The sequence below is a fragment of the Cyanistes caeruleus genome, chromosome 15 (assembly GCF_971803275.1).
Source record: "Cyanistes caeruleus chromosome 15, bCyaCae1.hap1.1, whole genome shotgun sequence".
Lineage (NCBI taxonomy): Eukaryota > Metazoa > Chordata > Aves > Passeriformes > Paridae > Cyanistes > Cyanistes caeruleus.
In genome coordinates, this window is record NC_141715.1 from 3,454,175 (window position 1) to 3,475,875 (window position 21,701).

Below are 21,701 nucleotides of genomic sequence, written 5' to 3' on the forward strand. Positions count from 1 at the left end.
AATTCCAAGGCAGGAGGAACAACTCACATTGCTGACACTTTTCTTTTAAAGAAAAACCCAAACCAACAAAGTCTCATCTCAGCACACTCAAGAGGTTTTATGAAGCCTGATAGCAATCCAGCCAAATACTCTCAGCTTTGCATCAATTTTGGCTTCCAGGGGTGCAAACCTGGACATTTATGTGAGCAACAAACATTTGATTCCCTCAGCTGCAGGCATGCTGGCACTCCATTTACATACTGAATGAAATTGCAGCCATGCAGCACTTCTAGGACCAGAGAAGTTACTTGGGAGCATGTCAGTAGTTGTTGGCAGAGCTGGAAGCACAGGGAGAGAAGTCCTTAAAGAAGATACTGAACATGCCCTTGGAAAAGAAAAACCAAATAAGGCTGTTGCCCCCAGGGACTCACATCTGCAACAGCACGTTCAATCTGATGGTTCTGCACTAACATAGGTTATAAAGCTTTAGAGTAAAAGAAAAACCAGATACCATTGCCTAGTGTAACTATTTGCTCTCTTACAGTAACACAGTAGCCTCTGTAGTTCTTCACTTCAGCAATTCTAACGAGTTAATTTCTGCAGTCACCTTCCTAAAGACACAGACCAGACCCCTGTGTCACATTACATTAACTGGCTACAACTGCTAAAGGCTGTTATGTTTGGAAATGGAGATGGTGCGATGAGCCACAAAACTCATTCCCACAGGCTCACTGACAAAGCATTTTCCAAGTCAAATTATAACTCCTAACAGGTTTCTATAAAGAGAATTACTGAAGCAGTGCTAAAAAACCCACTGCTTTATCTCAGCCAGTGATCTAGTGAAGCATGCAACTCCACCTCTGATTCAGATCAGCCAAAGGAGGCTGCCAGAGAACACAGAAGTTTTTTAGCAGTGCTGCAATCCCCATCAGGAGAGGGCTGTGCTGCTGAACAGATCCCACACCAATGGAGCCCAGATTCCTCTGCCTTCCAGAGCTGTCCAGGGCAACACAAGCAGCAGGCCACACCCCAGCACAGAAGAGAGCCTGGAAGCTCCTGGCAGTTTATAAACTATGCTGCTGTAAGGACGCAAAGAATCCCTTCCCTGGCTGCCTTGCTGCAGTCAGTCTCACAGAAGCTGTCAAAGTACAAATCCAGGCATAAAGGAATATTTTGTACTGTGCAGATTCAAAGAAATAAAAACATATTACAGAAAACAGCTCTTTCACCTTATGTTTGTAGCCTTTTTCCTTTTGCTTTCCTCTTTTCCGGAGAACAGGCAGCTCTTCAAACTGATGTCTCCCTTCAAAGAGGACAATAGCTTTCCCAGCAACCCAGGCTTTCTCTGAAGGTTCTCCTAAGGCATCCACATAGTACTCTCGGTATGGTCTCTGATTGGAAACTATTTCAAGAAATTCAACAGAATTAACCCCTTGTATGTAACAGAATAAAGACACAAAAAGAGACACAGAAAACAGTAACAGTTTGAGAGGTAATTTTCAATTACATTTTGTTTAACAACATTCCCACATAAACACCAGTTCTGGGGATTTCTACTCACAGTTAAGGGAGACCCCTTTGATCGCTGCTGTCTATATTCTACATTGCTACTCTATTTTTAAACTGTTTGGGATTTTTTTCTTGCAAACAATTGATTAACATGCCTATGATTGGTCATCTTCCTACAGCAAAGATTGCTCACAAGAAAAAAAAAAAAAAGAAGCAAAAACATTGTAATATTTTTTCCTCAAGAGACACAACACACCAGGCAAAACATTTCTTTTCTGCTACTCCCTGATTAATGATTAAACAGTCCAGAGCACTTGACCGTTGGGAAAACACAACAGTGCTGGAAACACCCAGAACTGACATCCTTCTGGATAGGATTTACTCACACAGGTTGAGCCTCCCCCATCACAACACATCCCATCTTGTTCAATGTTTTAATACCAAACAAAGTCTTATTTAGGACACAAAACATGAACAGCAGCATTTAAGCAAACACATGCACACACACACTGGAAAGATTAGGTGTAACATGACACAACATTAGCTCAAATGAGTCTCTCCATACTTCAGGCACAGAGGTGCAAAGAAAGAGAAGAAATTCAAACATAAGGGCACATTCAAAGCTTCTTTAAAGGTACTTTCTAAGCAAGAATGTTGAAGGCACATGGTACAAATAAGAACTGAATCAGTACTGGGTGTGCTGGTGGAAAAGGCCTGCTCACAAGCATTACAACAGAGCAAACAACACTTAAGGGATATAAACTTCTCCCTCCAGTTTGCTGCAATGTATTAACTTTCTCCTGGCAACACCTTCACTCTCTGAACAGGCAGATTACACTTCCAGCCCATTTGGTTTGTGCTGCTTCCTCCAGGGTGCCAGCACAGTGTGGCAGCCTGGCCTTAAGTGATGCTGAAATTGAGATTCTAACCAACACCACTGAGAGAATGACAAACAAGGACCAGAACATCAAAAACCAAGTGCAGAGATCACAGGCTTCATCCACCCATTCACAGTTCTGGGACTCAAGCCACTGAGCCTACACCTTCCAGCTCCAAAAATCTTCCAAGTCAAGAGCTTGCTGAGAAAAGGTAAACTGCCTTTAACTAAACACCATTCCTCAAATCCCAAGAGAAGAGCTTTCAGCACAAGTGTCGAGGTTGAAGCAACCTGCCTTGTTTTGAAGGGCTTGTTCCCTTGGCAACAGGAGAGCCAAGGCAGTAGGACCGTGCTTCCTACAGTGCACACAGAGCCCAGCTCTTCCTGCCCAAAAGTGCCAGAGTTCAGATCCACCTGCTTTGCCACCTTGGCACTGGGAAGGGAGGACAAGCACAATACATACAGCCACAGCTGGAAAATACCATTTTCCTCTGAGCCCCATTGGTCTGAACACAGATAAAACAATGATGGGAGAGTCCATCATGTGGCTGGAGATCAGGCCTTGCAGGAACTTGCTAACAGAGCTTTTCTTCCCTGCACAATTCCTTTGTTAGAAATCCTCGTGCACAGGCTGAAAGTGGAATACTGGACAGCTGTACACATTAAATCCTGCCCAAAACTTCATGAGGAGGGATGGGGGGGAAGAATATATAGAAGCATATCTTCTGGAAACATCTCCAACAGGATTCTGAGAGCTGGAAAAAGACTATTTAAAACAGCACATTCACTATTCTCCAGAATCAGGATAAATGCCTCCCAAAGGATGAAGGGGGAGGTGAAGATAGAAGACTTCAGCAACCAGGCTTGGGGATGATGTGAGCACCACGTAGGAAAAGCTACTTCATGTCTCTAGAGAAACAGCAGTGGCTCTGAGCTGATGGCCACTCAAAAAGAATTCCACTCATGCCCAGCACTTGTTGTGCTTAGGCTGGCAAGGGCCACAAAACCTGGGGACAAACAGTAGTGAGTGGCAATCTCACCAGTCTAGAGCTGTCAGCAGCAGAGGACACCAGTTCAAGGGGTTTCCAGTTGCCCACAGAACAAAAAGAATCAGAAAGGGAAACCAGGAACAAAAAAGCCTTTCTGTTTGTGTCAGTTTCCCTGTGGCATCTGGTATGATACTAAAAGCAAACAATTCCTCACTTCCCTTCTGTTCTCTCCATCACTCACGTACCTGTCTTGATCTTTTAAAGAAACTCTTTCTCCCTTCCTGGCTCTCTCTTGTGGCCAAGCATACACAGCTCTGTCATGTTTGTCCATCTCTCCTCTTCACACTCAGCTCACTCACACTATACACCCTAAACATTCACATATGTGGCTCCATCCTTTGGTTTTTCCAGAATTTCCGTATCAACGGCCCCTTTCTTTCTTGTACCAAACAAGACCCAAAAATTTCACTTCCATGCACATGCTCCCATCACACCTTCAAGCATTTAGCAGCTACTCTGCATTACCCCATACTCCACTCTTCAGCCTCTCCAGTCTCCCATTCTCCAAGAACAACTCTCTGTGTCCTCATACTCTCCAATCTTCCCATCTCTGCTTCCTCACCTGTTGCACCTCTCTGATCCATCTCCTTTTTCTCTGCATACCTTTCTTGAGAGGCTGCTCCTTCTTCTGCACTGCCCTGAGCATAGCCCAGCTATTTGTCCATCCTACAGTCTGGGAAGAAAAGCCTAAATGTCCAACAGCTATCTGTGCCACTTCACCACCCCCAGCCCCTTCTTCTTCCTGCTACCTCCCTCATTTAGCTCTACTTTATGGATCCAGGTCTTGTTTTCCACAGCAGTCTATTTCTTCACACCTTTCAAAGACCAGAAATGCTTTTAAAATTAATTAAAAGCAGCAGCATCCTGCTGTACACAATGCCTCCACTTTGTGGTCTGAGTAGATACAGTACCTTTCATTTTTGAGTGACAGTCCAGCACTGGGTCATGACAAATTGTGCATGGCCACCATGGGCGTCTGTTGAACTTGGCCCAAACAAGATCCCCAACTTCATACTTCACTGGAGTGGGTTTCTTCTTGGCTTGGATCTTTGGGGAAAAACCAGAACACATGAAATCACTAAAGCTCCAGATGCTTTTGAAGAGATTTGCCTCCCCCCCTGTGTGCAGATTACACGGGACAGCAGAGACATTTACATTAAAAAGCAAGTGCTGATTTTACTTAGTGGCTCCTACACCTTCAAAGAACACAATGGTTCTCCCCATTCTTCTGAAAGAACACAACAATAAGAGGATTTGAGGTTTTTGTTATTTTTTTTAGTAAGTAACATGACCTCTGGTAAATGACTGCACTCAAACTTCACACATTTGAACAGGTAAATATTTGGAGTTACTACTAGACCAACACCAGTTATTATTCCACCAACACCAGTTTGTTTATTTCAAAGGTTGCAACACATGGAAAAAGTAGTGATAAAAGACAGCAAAATTTTCCTGACTGAAATGTGATTAAAAACAGCAAATTAAGTGTTCATCAAAAAAAAAATAAAATAATAAAAAAATTAAATAAAAGGTTGGTATCTACAAGTTAGTAACTTTCTTGCTTCTCAGATGTGTCAGGATAAAGGTTCACCAGAAAATATTTGAAACCAAAGACAGGTACAATCATAAAAAATTCTTCTGTACTGATGTTTAGTTTGTATGAGCAGATCTGGTGCTGCTTTGCCCCAAAATTATGGAGCAGAAAGGGAGCATAACAGCAGCCACCCCCCTCTAGGACACAGACAGACACACTGACCTTGCCTGTCTCCAAAACCTGCTCACAAGTATCAGCTCCACAGCCACAGTCACCCAAATGCACTCAGCTTCTCAGGGCTGTGCAGCAGCCACAAGAATACTGAAATTTTTCAATACACAAACCCTAAAGCTGTTTAATGCCACTCCTGTGTCACTGCCCGAGAGCTGAGAGCAGATCCCGCGCTGTCTGCGAAGCACGAAGCCTCTCTGGCTGGATGTGCTTTACCAGCAGGATCTCTGCCAAGGAGAGGATCTAGGAGCTTTGGTATTGGGAATTATTGAGCCAAGAGGAGATACAATAGGTTTTCACAGGATACAAGAGTCCCCATATCCAGCTGTGAGGTACCCCGGCTGTTTAGCAGCACCCACCAACATGTCCCAGGTGGGTTCAGCATTTTAGGAGCTCCAAGAAGCTCTCTAGGTATTTTTCCTGCCAATAAGCACTAGCAATATGCTCCTCATTAAAGATGTTACAGCACAAACACACACCTTTCTGCTTCACTTCTCCATCCTGCTAACCACCCTGCTTGAGGCACGTCTCTTGCCATACCCAGTTCAACATCCCAGCAACTAAAACACAACAGACCTCTCTAATAAAAGATATATTCCGTTTCTCATTGAGTTTTATGGGTCTTATTCATGTGGTTGAAGAAAACACAAAAGAATAAACTCTGTCACATGAAAAAAGGCACGTAATGATATTACAGACTACATTATTGAAATTCCCTCACTCACTCATCAAAGCCACACAATAACTTATTGCTGAGCAGTAGTTCAGGAACAGGGAATGTGAACAGGGCAGGGGGCTGCAGCCCTTCTCTCAGTCGCTGCCTTGCTGCAGCCTCTGTGTCTCCAGCTGTATCTGTGAACAGAAACCAGAGGTGCTGCCTTGGCTGTTGCTTTTAAAATGCAGATGCACTTTCAGATGCAAACCCCTTCTTTTTTTAGTCTGTTTCCCCACTTGAGTTCTTGTAAATGTGACTTTGGCCTCAATTTTTTTTTACACAGACTTCCAGCCTGGGCTTTGAGGGACACATGTATATCCCAGCTGATTATCTCGGATGCTGTGCATACACATACAATAGATGTGCATCTTAGAGACAACTGTAACCTGAGCACCTGGACAGAGCAGTAAAACCTCACTGGAGATTTGCCAGAGCCATTCACATTGATCCACCTGAAGGACACCCACAACCCCTGCCCTGAGGCAAGTCTGCATTTAAATCAACTCTTTGTCAACCTCCAACACCCCAGCTGAGTGAAAAGGTGGCTTTCAGGAAACTATTCAGACAATGCCTAAACCTCTTTCCAAGAAGTCAGCAGCTATTCTCATTCCTGCCCAGCTTCCTCTCTCATTTCCCCAGCATTAGCAGTCAGGTGCTGGACTCACCATCACCCACCATGAAGTCCCCACCAGTGGGTCACAGAGGCAGGAAGCATCATGTCCTGAGGGAGAGCCTTGTGACAGGATGCACTGCAGCAGGTCACTGTCCTGCATAATTTTCTTCTACCCTCACTAAATCCCAGCAACCTGCCACAGATGCCTTAACATTTTTTCTTCGCATGGAAAAAAAAAATCTGCTAGGTACTTTCAAAATGTGTAACACTGAAAAGCCAACAGCAAAGGAGCAAAAGTAGCAGTTATTGTCCTTTCCAGGTACAGTAAAGTCTCTTCCTTAAAACTCTGAAGCATGACAGAAAAATTATAAACCCAAAGCATATATTTCTTATGTCAGAATACAAGTTTCACCCCTATTAAAATCAGCATCTACTATGTCAAGATCAAAGTACTGATAAATCCTGATGGCCAAAAATTTAGCCCTACAGTAACTGACTTTACTGTTAGCTAGGGAAAGCCCAAGTTTTTTTAAAAAATAAACTTCAGATATAGGCCCCTACATCTGATCACAGCACTGTTCTTCTTCACAACAAGGAAACAGTCAAGTGTTTAAATAACAAGAAAATTTGTGAGCCACTGTAGATTGGTAAGAGCCATGTTGTAATTCCACTGCAGATACACTGAAGAAATTAAACCAAATAAGAGTCATGGTTAGTGAGGAAGGAAAGGACAGGACCTTCTCCCTTGATGAGGAACAACAATTTTGTATTGTCTGATGTTCCCCTCAAGGGAGTCAGTACTGTCTACTCTGTTATCAAATGTTTGGCATTAATCTGCTGTTCAGATGGGACAAGCTACAGCCTAAACTCAAGATGACATGCAGCATTTCAGATCACTCTGCTATTTTTGGACAAAACAAGACTGTACCTTGCAGATGTTTTTAATCAAACCTTCCCCACCAAAGACCCCAAATGATCACTGTGGAAGGGGTCACAAGCCAAGATTCAGCAGCAGGATGACACAAAAACCACCTGCAAAGTCACCGCTTGAATCTGTTTGTACTACACCAACCAAACACACCAGTCTGCAATTCACTAAGTGAAATACCAAATGTTCAGCTTCATGAACAGGCTTTCTATTAGAAAGCCAAGTACCTTTACCCTCCCAAAATTCTCACCATACAGCAAATAATGAAACGTATCAGGCAAACAAAGCTTAAATTTCCAAGTGTTTTTATTTTGGTAAACATACTGTCAGTCCTCAACTGTCTGTCACCAATCTTTCTCCCTTGAAAATAACCACATCATTAGAAAGTGGTAAAAAATAACCCTTATCCAGTAACCACTCTTGGCTCTGTCACTGGAAGCTGTTGTTCAATCCATTCATCTTGCTGGTAGAAGTGGCACAAAGCAGAAGTCCACAAACACAGACAATGCTGACAGCCACTGGGTGCACCTTTCCTGCAGCACTGCACATCTCTGAATGAAAATCAGAGCAGCACCAACCCGTTCAGTGCAGCTGGAGATGCAGCTGCAGACACCCCACGTGCCCCAAGAGCCTGACCAGGGATGTGACCACCTTGGCAGAGCCATAGCAAGACTGAACTGCACACAAAGGGATAGAGATATGTTACAGGCAATTTCAAATTTGCAATTTCATATACCCAAAGAGACATCTGTCCAGAGATCAAGCACTGATCTGCAGCCGTTGTAGCCCTGCACATTTCCAAATCAGACCTGCTTTGGAAAGCCATCGTGGAAATACTTGGCCAAGAAAGGCCTATTACAGTTTATTCCTGTCGTAATTATAAACAAACAATGTTACTCAATGAAGCCAGGGACAGAACATGTTTTGCAGGAAGGCTGGGGCAGCAAAAGAGACTGTGTAAGGATGATGAAGAAAAGCAAGGAAGAAGCCCAAAAATAAAGGAGGAAGATTCTGCCAAGCCTGTTTCAGGCACAAACTGGACAGAATCAAAGCCAAGGATGAAAATAAAAGGAGGCAGCCACATCCAAAGGGTAATTAACCAATACAGTGTAAACAATGGCACTAATCTTTTCCTCTGAGTGTACAGCAGGTACCTGCCCAGGGCCCTGCAGCAGCAGCATGGGATAGGGATATCTCCTGAGCAGATCTCACCACACTGGTAGCTGCCAGGTAAGTCACACCCCACCCATGAGCCGGCCCAAACACCACTGCCAGGGGCAGAAACAGCAACAAGTCTGCCCCATAAACTTCCAGTGCTCTCTTCAAACCTTCTCATTCCCAGGCCAGCAACTCTCGTGCTTCTCCTTTCATTCCATCTATGCCCAGGATAAAGTTGTTCCAAATACCTAAGTTTTTATTAGTTAGAACTGTAAGCTTGCTGAGGATCAATCCACAGTCTGTCCCCACCACTACTTTTTATTCCTTTAAGTTTGGTGATCATTAATCTTTTCCTAACAGAACGAGATGACAAGACGTCCATCTAATTCCTACAAGCTACCAAAGCCGGATATGGCTGAGCTGATCAACAGCTTTTTTACCAGAGAAATACCCTACCAAAACAAACTTGAGGGAAAGATGACATTTGAAGGCACCTGGATAGCTTGGGCCAAACAGTCTAGTCTGCTGGAGAGGAACTTCTTACAAGGACACAGAGTGACAGGACAAGGGGCAATGGCTAGTCTGTGAGTAGGTTCAGATTAAATGTGAGGAAGAAATTCTTCCCTGTGAAGTGAGGCCCTGGCACAGGTTGTCCAGAGATGCTGTGGCTGCCCCTGGATTCCTGGAAGTGTTCAAGGTCAGGTTGCATGGAGGTCTGAGCAATCTCATCTAACAGAAGGTGTCCATGCCCATAGACATTGTCTTTCAGGTGCCCTGCACCCCAAACCATTCTGTGATTCTATAAAGTTATCCACTAACACAGCCAACCCCACAGCTGATGTCACAGGTGCCCCGTGCTTAGGACAGGCCACTCCCAGCTCCTGCCATTTCGGTGGAACAGGTTATTCACCCTCTGCCCTCACAAAGGAGAGACAGCAACTGGGGCAAGTTCTCCCTATTAAAATACTCCCAGAACAAGCCTGGAAGGGCATTGCTAAAGCTACTCCAAGAGTCTTCAGGAGATGGAACTTCCCTCCAGCTATGGCACAACCTCACTATGTTTGCAGAATTTAAGACAAAGCAGAGCAGTTTTAACCTCAGCAGTCAGGATTATCCCTCTGTCCATGCAGCTCCTGTCCCAGGGGATCCAGATCCTTTAACTCTGGTCATAGAAATGAAGCAGCAATGGATGTAATTCCCATACAGTGACTGCTGCTGTCAGATAGTTAAAAGGTCAGCTCCTATCTCTGTACTGCTCTTTATGAAGGGAGAATGGAAAGAAGTCTGAGTGATCCATGGTTCATTACTTTGCTCAGCCCCAAGACTTGTGCACAGAGAAATGAACAGACACAGAGAGAAGGAAAGAGAGGAACTGGGAAATAAACTTTGCTTGGGAATGCTGCATGGAAAGGTAAAAAGGAGAAGACACTAACAACAACAACAAAACAAAATTAGTAACTACTTGTGATGGAAGCCAGAAATAATAACTCTCATTAACAAAGATGCATGTTTTAAAGAAGCTTTTCTGAAATCAAAACCAAATCAGTTGGAAAAAAAAACCCAACAAAAACCCCAAGAAATTGGATAGAAAATTAAATTGTATGTACTTCATAGCTTAAGAAATATTTGAAACTAAGCAGAGATCACCAGTTTCCTCCATACAAAGTAACATTACCAAGCACAGGAGCTTTAAGCCTTTACAGAGTGAGGTTGCAATGCTGACCCTGCACTCGCTGTGACAAAACTTACATGAATCAATCCCTACACAGGGGAAGGGGTAGGCCCAGCTGGAGTCCATATAGACAAAAACCCCCACCCAAATAATGGCACACAATGGCATATCTGAACAAACCAGAGTAATAATCACACTGGCACTTTATGGCAAGCTTCAAGGCAAACAGAGCAGCTGAAGAAGCCTGCTGAACGGCCACGGGCAGCCTGTGCTGCTGGGGACATGCCCTTCGTCCCAACTGCTCCAGTCTTCCTTCAGCTTCAGCACTGCAGCAAAAAGCAAACAGATGTCTGACCTACATTCATGTCTGAAAAAGTACACTACCTCATATCTGGGACCATTATCATCCAGAAGTGTTAAATACTCACTAATTAAATATTCGCTAGTAAAAAATACAGCAGAAATTATGATATGGACCAAATTTCTGTAATCAACATGCTTGTGGGTATTTGTTGTCTTTGGCCAGTTTTTACTGCCATTTTCCTGGGTACTGAAGTTTTTCAGAGTCCATATATACATATAAACTACCCTGAAAGGTTAAAATCAAGAGAGCAGATTAGACTACTTTGGGTAATTCCGACATCCTGAAGCATTTCTATCAAGCTCAGGAGTTATCCACATACAGATTTTAAATAAAGAATGTACTGACAAGAGAACACCACATTTCAGTCTTAAAGATAACTGGGTAAGAGCATCCCTGTTTCACTCAGTGGAGACAGTTCTCCTTATGGATTGGATGGAAGAGCAGTGCAAGAGAAAGCTTTGGCACTTCAGCATCCTACCTACCAAAAATGTACCTGACAGCAAGGTTTGATGGAGGCAGGAGGAAGAAGTGGGAGAGAAAGGGTATGATCTCACTCAGATCACCAGGGGAGAGAAATCCACTAACACACAGAACATTTCAGACCACTTCCAGGAGCCTAAAGCAGAGGACAGACTCTCATACTTGCTTATCTGTACACATTTTAAATGATAAAACAACATTCTCTTTAAATCTGGCTCTTTTAATCAGAACTAATTGTTTCAGAGAGCGAGGAACTGCTGGCATTACCAAAACTTTGCAAACTCTCACAAAGAACAATTCCGCACAAATATCTTATGTCAGAGAACAAGCAAAAAAACCACAAACTGAAACCAGGTCATCAGATTTGTCCCCTTTTCAGCCTTACTTTTGTACTCCTCTATGTGTTATCAAACTGCTCACATGCAAGACATTGATAAACACAGTGCTCATTTTTCAGACATGAAGTTTCTAAATCCATGAAATGAAAAACAGATTCAAACTATGAAAAATGAAACTTGGCTATTTTAATTTATATATGTATGCTCTATTCATTGCAGCTTAAGCTGTAACCAGAATGTAGCAGAACTAGAAAACAACATGTACAGTGCAAAGAGTGAATACTGTACTAGAACCTCAACAGCTAAAAAGTGTGAGTTTGGGTTGAAGTAAATTAACTGGCTTGTTGCTTGTTTTGGTTCGGCTGTTGATGTTGTTTGGGGTTTTTTTTAAGTCCATGGGATTCTTTAAAAGGAAAAAAAGCAAAAGAATTTAAGGGGGGCTTACAAACCTTATTTTCTGCAGAAGTTTTTATTTATCCACAGGAAAGGAAGGGATAATCCCACTTTACTAGTCCAAATGAAAAAAACACCTCTTGAACAAAACCATAACCTCCTGAAAATGAGGTGGTATTCAGCATGCAAGTCCCCTACTCAACGACACCATTTTCCCAAGAGAAACAAAATTTCTGTTCATATAACGTTTTAATTTGCACTTAAAACTTTGACTGCTTTTTCTGAATTCCTACTAAAATTGAAATCAGAATTTTTGAACACTAGCAGGGCAACACATTTATCCTGTGCTTATTTATTTCTTGATATCCACACTCAAAGCCATAACCTGAGGAAGGTTCATGCTTCAGGCACCAGGTACTACAAACTTCTGCTTCCAAGAGGCTTCCAAACCTCTCTGTGATGAATCCAGCTTCCTAAACATTGTGACCATACCGGGAGAGGACAGCCAACTAGAATCAAGAGGAACCTGACTTGTTCTACAGCTGTTATTTAGAAATCTGCAAGCAGTCACCACATCAGCCAGAACAGTAGGAAGTCTGAACAGGTGCTAGGGAAAACCAAACAACAAAGTAACATCAGGGCAAGGGGAGGAACTATTAGAAGGGTGATAACCACTCTGCTCCTCACCCTTGTTGTGTTAGGCAACAGCAGGTTTCTATGTTTCCACCACCAGTGGGAGGGAAAGTCACGAACACACTCCTCCAAAACAAATTGAAGCTTCAAGCAGGGCTGAGGGCGAGAGCCTCACTGCAAACTGCAGGCACTACTGGAGCTGAAAAGGAAACTGGCAGTTTCCAGTGTGCTGAGGTACTACTGTGCAGGAAATTCACTGTTCACTTTTTCCTAAAGAATACCACACCAAAAAGCATTCCATCCTCTGGCTTGGATGCAACACTTGAATTGCTCCACCCAATTCAACACTTCTGGTGTCTCACATGCAAAAACCAGTGCCTGAAAATATAAAAGGAGTCCCCAGTGCATTATTTCTGATGAGTGTCTGAAAGTTAAAACAAATTACTCTGCTATTTTATTGTATAATTATTTTACTATAAAACTGTTTTTTCCCTGAAGAGCCCAGCAGTGGGATGTGCTATCTCCAGCAGCATCCACCGCTATCTCAGTTACTGCACATAACCAGCAGAACAAATTCCCTATCAAGAACGCACTCCAAGATTTCTTGACAACCCTTCCTACCCCAGTGGCCTACCCTATGAGGAGGAGATGGGAAAACACACGGGGAAGCCTCCAGGACTAGAGATGTGCTGTCCTTTCCCTGTGATTCAGCCACCAACAGTGCTCCCAAAACATTCCCTTCCCTGATGCCACTCACGCAGTGCCCCTTTCACCTGCAGCCTTGCTCTTCACCCAGAACCCCAGCAGCACCTCAGCCCCACAGAGACAGCACGGAATGCTGCTGGAAATCCATCCATTCATTCACCTGTGGATTGTGCAGCTCCACCACTGCCAAGGCTCCAACCAGTCCAGGCAATGAGTTGGGACAACTTAGCACAACCCTTCTGCTCCAGCTGTGCTAGAGACAGCAGTGAAGGCACCCAGCCAGGACCAGCCTGTCCTTGAGAGGGAAAGAAGTGATACACAAGGTGACTTTTCTCCCAGCTTCTCTTTGCCATTTTTCCAAAGAACCGTGTGAGATAAATCTTAATGATAACCACAAAGACTCAGCATGTCAATTTTAACAAGTGCTTTACCATCTTTCAGTAGAGGCAAGACACACTGCTGAAATTCCTCCTGGCTTCATCAATGCTTTTGGACACAAAAGAGATGGATGCACACCCAGGCCATCTTTATCTCTGTCGCACATTTAATCACTGCTGCAGAGCTACTGTGAGCAGCCACACTGTAACAAGATTTCTAATTTAACAAGAACAGAGCACTTCAGCTGGCACCTGCTCCAACACAAGGCAGCACCTTCCCCTCTCCTGGGCACTGAGGTATATTTGGTATTAAAAATGGCATTCACCTAAACTGTTGAGTTTTTTAACTCCTAGGACAAACCCCTGCCTGTTAGGATTTATTCTTTCCAATGTTTCTATTCCATTTGCCTTTCTAAATGCCAGAGCAAATAATTGAAAAGCAATCAAAATCACCATATATCAGCTGTCAGTCACAGGTAAGAAAAGCAGAAGTATATTCCAAGCAACTGCACTGAAAATTGATCATCATCCATAACACCAACTTCTGAGTTACAAATATATTTTTAAGAAATACCATCTCAATTATATCTTAGATAATACTGCTTTGTTCTTGGGGCTCAAGTAGCTTGTTGACCATTATTCAGAGTTCACCTCTTGAGTGAGCTGCAGATTTGTTCAGTTAACTTGGGGAAATTTAAGAAAAAAAACCCCACTTAATAATTGTTGCACATCACACAGTTTAACCCGACTTCTGGGAACAAGGGTGTAATAAGGTGCAACAAGAAGCTGCTACACTGCAAGAGGCAAAGAACAAATTCATGACTTCATGCAGAATATGCTGCTCTGAAGTCAAAGGTTACTGCTACAGCATCAAACTAAGCCATTACCATTGATTTTACCAAGGCTTGAGAAGTTGTAACAGTAAAACTTGAATCACTGTACCTCTAACAACCTAAGATTTCTTAGGAAAAAAAGGTTCAATTTGTGGGAGATACTCTTCCAAAAGAAATCACCAGCATGTACAGTCATTTAGTAGAGCCAGCAGAGCCTGAGAAGTGGCATCCAGCCCAAAAAAAAAAAAACAAACACCTGCAAAAGCCAATTTAATTGCTACTATTTCCAGAATTACAACTGAAAACCAGGACAAACCAATATTAACCAGGACATCGCCTGAACAACTTCTGCTCAAGTTTTAGAAGTAAATTTTAAATTTAGAAAGCAGAAATTACACAGAGGTTTCTGTCATTATGTCCAATCTGCAGGAAAATACCTCTGGTTTTGCTATTTGCAAACAGGTTCAGCTTCAGAACATGAACCCACAAAGGCATCAGTCATTTAAATTTCACATGGCACACCAGGTATTTTCTAGAGAAACCAAGTCATTTCCTGTAACACAATGTACACAAACAGATATTTCACACCTAATCAGCAATCAGAGAACAAATACAATGAAACAAGAAGAGGAAGGGCAATCTCAGCCCAATGCCATGATAAAACGTTTCCAGGATCCAACCTGCTGTGCAGGAGAGCTCTGGATCTTACAGACTGTTCAGAATGCTCAGAATGAGCTGCTCTCACACCCTCACACACAGCAGGTCCTGCTATGACAGCTCCCAACACCCACACACTCACACCTCCATCACGACCAAGTGGCAATGCAGCATCATCACTCTGAAAGCATGAAGTCATTAAGGACCTCAAAATCTTATGGTCAAGCAATAACACAGGGCCCTCACTGTGGAATTTCCCATTCTTCTGGACGCCCACCATAGCTTAAAGTCCTTTATAGGTAAGTTCAGAGCTATTTGAAACAGGCATGCCCTTCAGTACACAAGGCCTGTTGTGTGCCACCAGGCTGCACAGCAAGACGAGATCCAGCTACGTGGTCTTTTCTGTGAAATAATACCATCCTCCAAACAGTGTAAATCCTAGTGGCAAAGGGGGATGTGTGAGAGGACAGAGGCATGGGGACAGTAGCACACAAAGACCCTGTTCTCTCCAGGGGCACGGAGTGGGAGATGATGCTTGCAGCAATCACTGAGAGCCAAACAAAATCCTCCTCACCAGGAAGATGTAAATTACCAAGGAAATTTACACTCCCTGCTAAAACAAACCACTGTCATACCTACTGTATCTCAGGGATATAATGTTATCAATAGTTAGTTACACCTCGGATCAACAGTCTGTAGCAGGAGATTCTTTCAGAAATGTTTACAAGAGTAGTGAAGATCACTTGGCTTTGGTTCCTTCATTTTATTTTTAGCAAAGAGAGGAATGGCACCAGACACGTCAGTTAATAAACCAAACACCAGAGTAACTTTCACACAGGCAACACCAACACTTTATAATGAGAGTACCCTCTCACAGCTGCAGATCAGAGCAGAACTCAAGTTCATCATGGATTAATTCTAGAGAGGACTCTGCTGGCCTTCAGTACTTCTAACACAGTGCCAACAGTGTGATTCTGGTAAAGTAAAAACCTTCCAGGAGGCTTACACACATGCCTCACTCATTCCTCACACTCAGCCCCTGAAAGCAGCCATTCTTAGGGATAAAACATGTGGCTTTAGATTTCCCTGTACCTCACTTCCTCACTGTCATTACCTGAAGAACACATTCCTGCATCGTGGGAATGGACAATAAGGAAATAATAATGAAAAGTGACATTGAGCTTCATGCAAGCCTCTGCACATCCTGAAGTCTGAAACCATCAGGGACCCATGCAGAAAACAGTTTGTGAATGCAAAATGTACACACAGGAGTGGCCCAGATGTACCTGAATCCAGGAACTCTCTGCTTCCTCAAACGCTCAACTCTGCAAACCAAATGACTCAAACATACTTTGTGCGTAATAACTAAAAACCAACAAGCTGAAGTATTAAGGCCTCAAAAGTTACATTAGAAGAGCAAAATTTCCACATGAGAGTTCTAAAAGAAACAAGTCCACCTGCTCTAATTCAAGCAATATCTATGGCACTCAGGCCTTCTGTGGCTGTACCCACCCTCCCCAGCACTGCACTCACCTTTCCCTCCAACTTGACATAATGCTGTCCAGGGCCTCTGCAACTGGGAAATGCCAGGAAGGCACTACAGACAAACTCATATCAGGATGGTAAAGAACACAGATATTCAAGAACAACCATCCATTTAAATTTAAATGGCCATAGCCCAACATGTGCACAAGGCAGAAAGCCAGCAGTGGCCAGCAGTCACTGTATTACCACCTCTGGAGAACAAGACCCAAGAACCGATGCTATCATCTCCTTCTCCACAACACAAAATCTGTCAGGAGGTGCTGGGAACTTCAGACACCCTTAAGGGAGGATTAAGTTGGCACTTAAAATAGCTTTACTTCAGAATATGCACATCTCTCTTTACAACTGAATGGTACTTGAGCAACCTCCCCTGTTTGGGATAATGTTTGAGAGCAGGGGGTGCCAGGGCTATTACAAATCCCCATGCAAAACAATACCTGCCACCAACCCTCCTGCCCAGAGGCATTATTTAAATGCTGGACTTTGCATCCCACTTAAGACTAAACCAAATTCTGGCCCTTCTGCTGGAAGCACTCTTGACATTTCAGAAATCGGCCTTTTCAAAGCAAGCATCTATGGAAAAATTCAAATCTTGCAAGGGGCAGACACAGACATCCGAGATACACACACTTCCCTCTTGGCAAAACAGGAAGTCTGAGCGGCAGTGGCACATTCACAGCCATGAGCTCCCAAAATAAAAGCTCTGAGAAAGTCTTGCTGTAAGGTGGAGGAGCCCCATCAATAGGCAGCATAAAGCTGATACCTGTAAGAGTAGCCCAGCTGTGACAAACAGCTGTGCAGAACTCCCAGGGATTTGTGATGCTTTTTTTGGGGTGCGTTTTTGTTTCAAGTTTTAGCAGGTTCTCAAGAAACAAGTTGATTCCAGTTACCAAACACAGATGAGACTGAAAATAAATGCCTAAATGAATACACGACCTGAAGAGCAAACCTGGTTATTTCTAGCTACTATGTCACGTTCAGCATTAAAATATTTTAACTGTCTCAGTGGTAACTTGGCACAGAAAAAAAATCCTTCTCTTCTCCCATTCCACAAGCAGTGGGGCTAAAATGAAGGACCACTCAGACAACGTGCAATTTATTTACTGAAGAAAGAACATAAGACTTAGGGAAAGCAAGACCCCAGGCTGCCTAAAAAATGCTTTTCTTCTTTGCTTTTTTTTTTTAGGGATGCAGCTGTGCTTTTAAGCCAGCAAAACAACCCAGGAAGGCTAACTACAGCAAACAGGTAAGGCAGTTTTACTGAAAAGTTAACCCTCGTTGCATATTCAAATAACAGGCTCCATCACTAGGACGGTTTTGTCACCGTACCAGCTGCAGTTCTGTGGAGCACGTTGTAAAGGCAACTGTTGTGAAAGTACCTCTGCGAGCTTCTGTTTACAAAGTGAGACCCTCCCACAACTGCATCACCGAGCACATGTCTGCGAGAGATCCCCGCTTTCCTATGCAAAACAAAGCTGAAGAGATGCGCAAACCTCAGACCCACAGCAGCCCCTCATCACCAGAGACCGAGGGATTTTTCCCAAGGAACGCTTAAGAGTATCTACAAGCCTGAACTGTTCTACAAATTAAGCTGCTGTCAGCATCTTCCTGAGATTGGCCCCTTCCATGGGCACTCTGTGACAGGTGCTCCCCACCTCCCAGAGCACGCAGCAGGAACACTGAGCGTTCCCTAAGGAACACAATCCTGCCTCCCAAGCACTGCATGCACAACCTGTCCAGCATCAGTGGCTCTACTGAAATTAGAGAGCAAGATGGTTTCGGTATTAGTCCTGTCAAAGGAGCTAATCTTCAAACCCTGCATCAATACTTAAAAAGCCCAGAGTATACTCCAGCAAGGAACCTTGAGGTTGAAAAACAAATTGAAGAAATACACAAAAAAACCCCAAACCAAACAACCTAAAACTGCAGGAAATATACGTATATGGCTGCAAGTAAAAGCTTACACTGAGAAACATCTCTTATCCTTCGATTCAAAACCAAATTACACAAAAAAATATACTAAATGCATCTATCTCGTTTCAGAACTCCTACAGTTCCATCAGTTCTGCTTCTTATTAATTCTATTATAATTAAAGGAATTTGTGAGTGTAGAGAGAAATTAAAAAAAAAAAAAAAAAAGGGAAAAAAAAGCCTGAATAAGAGGCAAGGTTTGCTGCCCGTGAGGTCTGTCAGGCCATGACACGGCCTCTCCCCGGCCACCGCCAAGGTCTCACAGCTCGGGAACCTCAGGCCTGGCCAGACAAAGAGCCACTGACAGCGTTCAGCCGGAGCGGCAGGAGATGGGAACGCTCCCTCCTGGCCTCCTCATCTGCACTGCGCTCAAAAAAACCCCTTCCAACCGGGGAAAAACTCCACCGAACTCCGCAGCGAGTTGCTGGGCAGAACGATGATGCCTCTTATTCCTGACGGGAGAAAAAGCGGCGGGGGGAGCGCGGGCGGCCGCGCCGGGACACAGGTGCGCGGTGAGCGCGGTGACAGCCCGCGCTGGCCCCGGCAGGGTCCCCCTCGCTCGGTAAGATGGCTCCCATCCTCCGGGGTGCCGGGGCGAGGGAGGCAGCGCGGCCGGCCCGGCCCTGCCGCACCGCAAAATGGCAGCGGCCACGGCCCCCCCGCCCGCTCCCCGACGGTGCTTACGAGCTGCAGGGCCGCCGAGGACTCAGGCTGCTCCCCGGGGCCGCCGTCCGGCACGGACTCGGCCGGCTGCAGGCGGCTGTCGGGGCCCCGCTGCGGAGCGGAGCGGCCGCGGCTCCGCGGGCCGGGCTCTGTCGCCGCCTCCTCGTCGTCGTCGTCGTCGTCCTCCTCCTCTTCCTCGTAGTCGTCGTCGTCGTCGTCGTCGTAGTCGTCGTCCTCCTCCTCCTCCTCCTCCTCCGGAGTCTCGGCGCCCTCCTCCTCCTCCTCCGGCGCCTCCTCTCCACCGTCCCGCAGGAGCAGGGGGAAGGCCCGGGCCCCGCGGGGCACCTCGGCCGCAGGCTCCTGCGCCGCGGGCAGGCGGGGGCCCGGCGAGCCAGGGTCGGGCAGGGCCTCAGTGCCGTCGGCGGCACCGCCGAGGTACTCGGCATTGATCATGGAAGCCAAGTCCTGCAGCCGGCGCAGCGGGATGTAGCAGGACGACGGGTCCTGGCCGTAGCCGGGCTTGGCGGCCGCCAGCTGCATGGCGGGCGGCTCGGGGCCGCGGGCCTCGCCGAAGGGGCCGCTCTTGGGCTCCGCGGCCGACAGCGAGGTGCCGAAGGGGACGAGGCAGCTGCGGCGGCTCACTTCGCAGGCCTGCTCCATGCCGGGCGGCGGGCATCCACCTGCGGGCACAGCACAATGGGGTCAGCTCGGCCTGCACCGCAAAATGGCAGCCGCACCCGGGGGCCGCGTTGGGCTCCGCCGGCCCCGTTCCACCACCGCCGCACTACAGGCCCCAGGCCGCGGCCCGGCCACCCCGGCTCGGCTCGGCACGGCCGGCGCCGGGGTCGCTCGCCCTGCTGGGCGCTGCCGCAGGGCCGCCGCTCACCTGCGGGTGCCGCGGGCGGCTCGGCGCCTGCCCCCGGAGCGGGCGGATGGGGAGACGCGCCGACCCGGCCCGGCCAGGCCCCGCCGCCGCTCCGCCGCCTCCCTCCTCCTCCCTCCCCCGCATGCGCGCGCCCGACGCCGCCGCCGCCATCCCGCGAGGGCGCGCGCGCGCGCCTCCGCCCCGCGCGCCCCCGCTCTTGGGGTTCGGCGGCCGCGGCCAATCAGCGCGCGCGCGCCCGCGCGGGCCTGGCCCCCCCTCCTGCCCCCCCGCACGAGCACCCCCCCCTCGACGGCCCCCTCCCCCCCCCCATCTCGAGAGGGGGAGGTGGGGAGGGGGCGCTCAGTGCTGCCCCCCCCCGGCGCGCCCCGGCCCGGCCCGGCCTGCCCCGCTCCCCGCATCCCCCCACCCGGCACCGCGGCCTCGGGGCCGCCGCCCGCACGTCCATCGTAGGCGGCGGCAGGGGGCACCGGGCCGGGATGGGACGGGGCGGCCCCGCAGTGTCTCCCCCGCCGCTCTTCCCCCCCGCCCCAGCCGGGCAGGCCGCGGGCCTGCGAACGGCGGCGGAGCGGGCGCCAACAAAATGGAGTCGGCCAGGCCCTGCGCCCCGCCGGGGCACCCGGGCGGCGGCGGCCCCCGTGCACCGCTCGGCACCGCTCCCGGCCCCGGTGCCCGCGGGCGGTCAGCGGGGCGGGTGGCGCGGGTCGCCGCCCGCCCCCGCTGGGTTCGGGTTACCCCCTGCCATTGTCCGCCGCGCCCCCGGGCCGGCCCGGCTCCCCCGCCGCGCTCCCCCGCCGCCCTCCCGCGCACCGGCGGGCCGGGCCGTCGCCCTCCGCGGGGCTGCCGTGCAGAGCCGTGCGAGCCTTGCCGAGCCTCGCCCGCCGGGGAGCGGCGCCGGGTGCCCGCGGCCTGGCTGTCCTCGCCGGGCTCCGCCGCTCCCGGACAGCCGCGCTCCCGCCCGCCCTCCCGCCGCCGAGCGGCGCGCACCGGCCCCGCGCCCGCCCGTTCCGCCGGGACGGGCCGCCACCGCCGCCCCCCGCAACCGGCCCGCGGCGGGCGGCGGCTCCGTCGCTACCTCCGATGCGGGCCGGGGTCTCCGCCGCCAGCCGCACGGGTCCGGGCGCCGCGCCGCGCCGCCGCCGCACCGGCACGGCTGGGCAGGCACGGGGCGGGGGGCAGCCGGGGCAGCGCGGGGATGTGGCACCGGGGCGGTGCTGCCCGGGCCGCGCGGGGGGCAGGGCCGGGCTGCCGCCCCCCGGGGTGCCGCCACGGGGCTCGTCGCGGCACTGCCCGTGCGGACCCGCTCCCCCCGCCCGCCGCTGCCCTTTGTTTCTCCCCCCCGCTCCGGCCCGGCCGTGCGGGAGCCCCCGGCCGTGCTGGCGCCGCGCTCCCCCCGCCGGGCTGGGCCCCGGAGCAGCCGCTCTGCACACCCAGGCAGGGAGCGCCCGCTGCCCGGGCCTCGCTGCCCCGCAGGCGCTGAAACGCTGTCCTGGAGCGGCTGCGGGCTGGCATCTCAGAGGGGCACCGAGGACTTGCCTCCTCCCTGCCTGCGCACCTTGGCAGCCCCACTGAAGGCACCTGCCTTCCTGGTGCC

The 21,701-nt window shown here is 48.1% G+C and overlaps 1 protein-coding gene across 6 annotated transcripts in view; it reads right to left on the minus strand.

Annotated features, from left to right (window-relative positions):
- Positions 1 to 21,290, minus strand: part of NSD1 (nuclear receptor binding SET domain protein 1) — a 57,529-nt gene extending 36,239 nt beyond the window's left edge. For 2 of the 6 annotated variants that reach the window (XM_086851856.1, XM_086851854.1), the window contains exons 1-4: positions 20,111 to 20,217; positions 19,246 to 19,904; positions 4,326 to 4,461; positions 1,209 to 1,381 (exon numbers count right to left, since the gene is read on the minus strand). In XM_086851856.1, the coding sequence (XP_086707982.1) occupies positions 1,209 to 1,381; positions 4,326 to 4,461; positions 19,246 to 19,884 (948 nt within the window). In that variant the 5' untranslated portion in view covers positions 19,885 to 19,904; positions 20,111 to 20,217. Of the gene's footprint in view, positions 1 to 1,208; positions 1,382 to 3,976; positions 4,088 to 4,325; positions 4,462 to 19,245; positions 19,905 to 20,110; positions 20,218 to 21,182 lie in introns of those variants that run through there. The other 4 variants (XM_086851858.1, XM_086851857.1, XM_086851855.1 and 1 more) reach the window with 3 other exon arrangements.
- Positions 21,291 to 21,701: the final 411 nt, after the last annotated feature.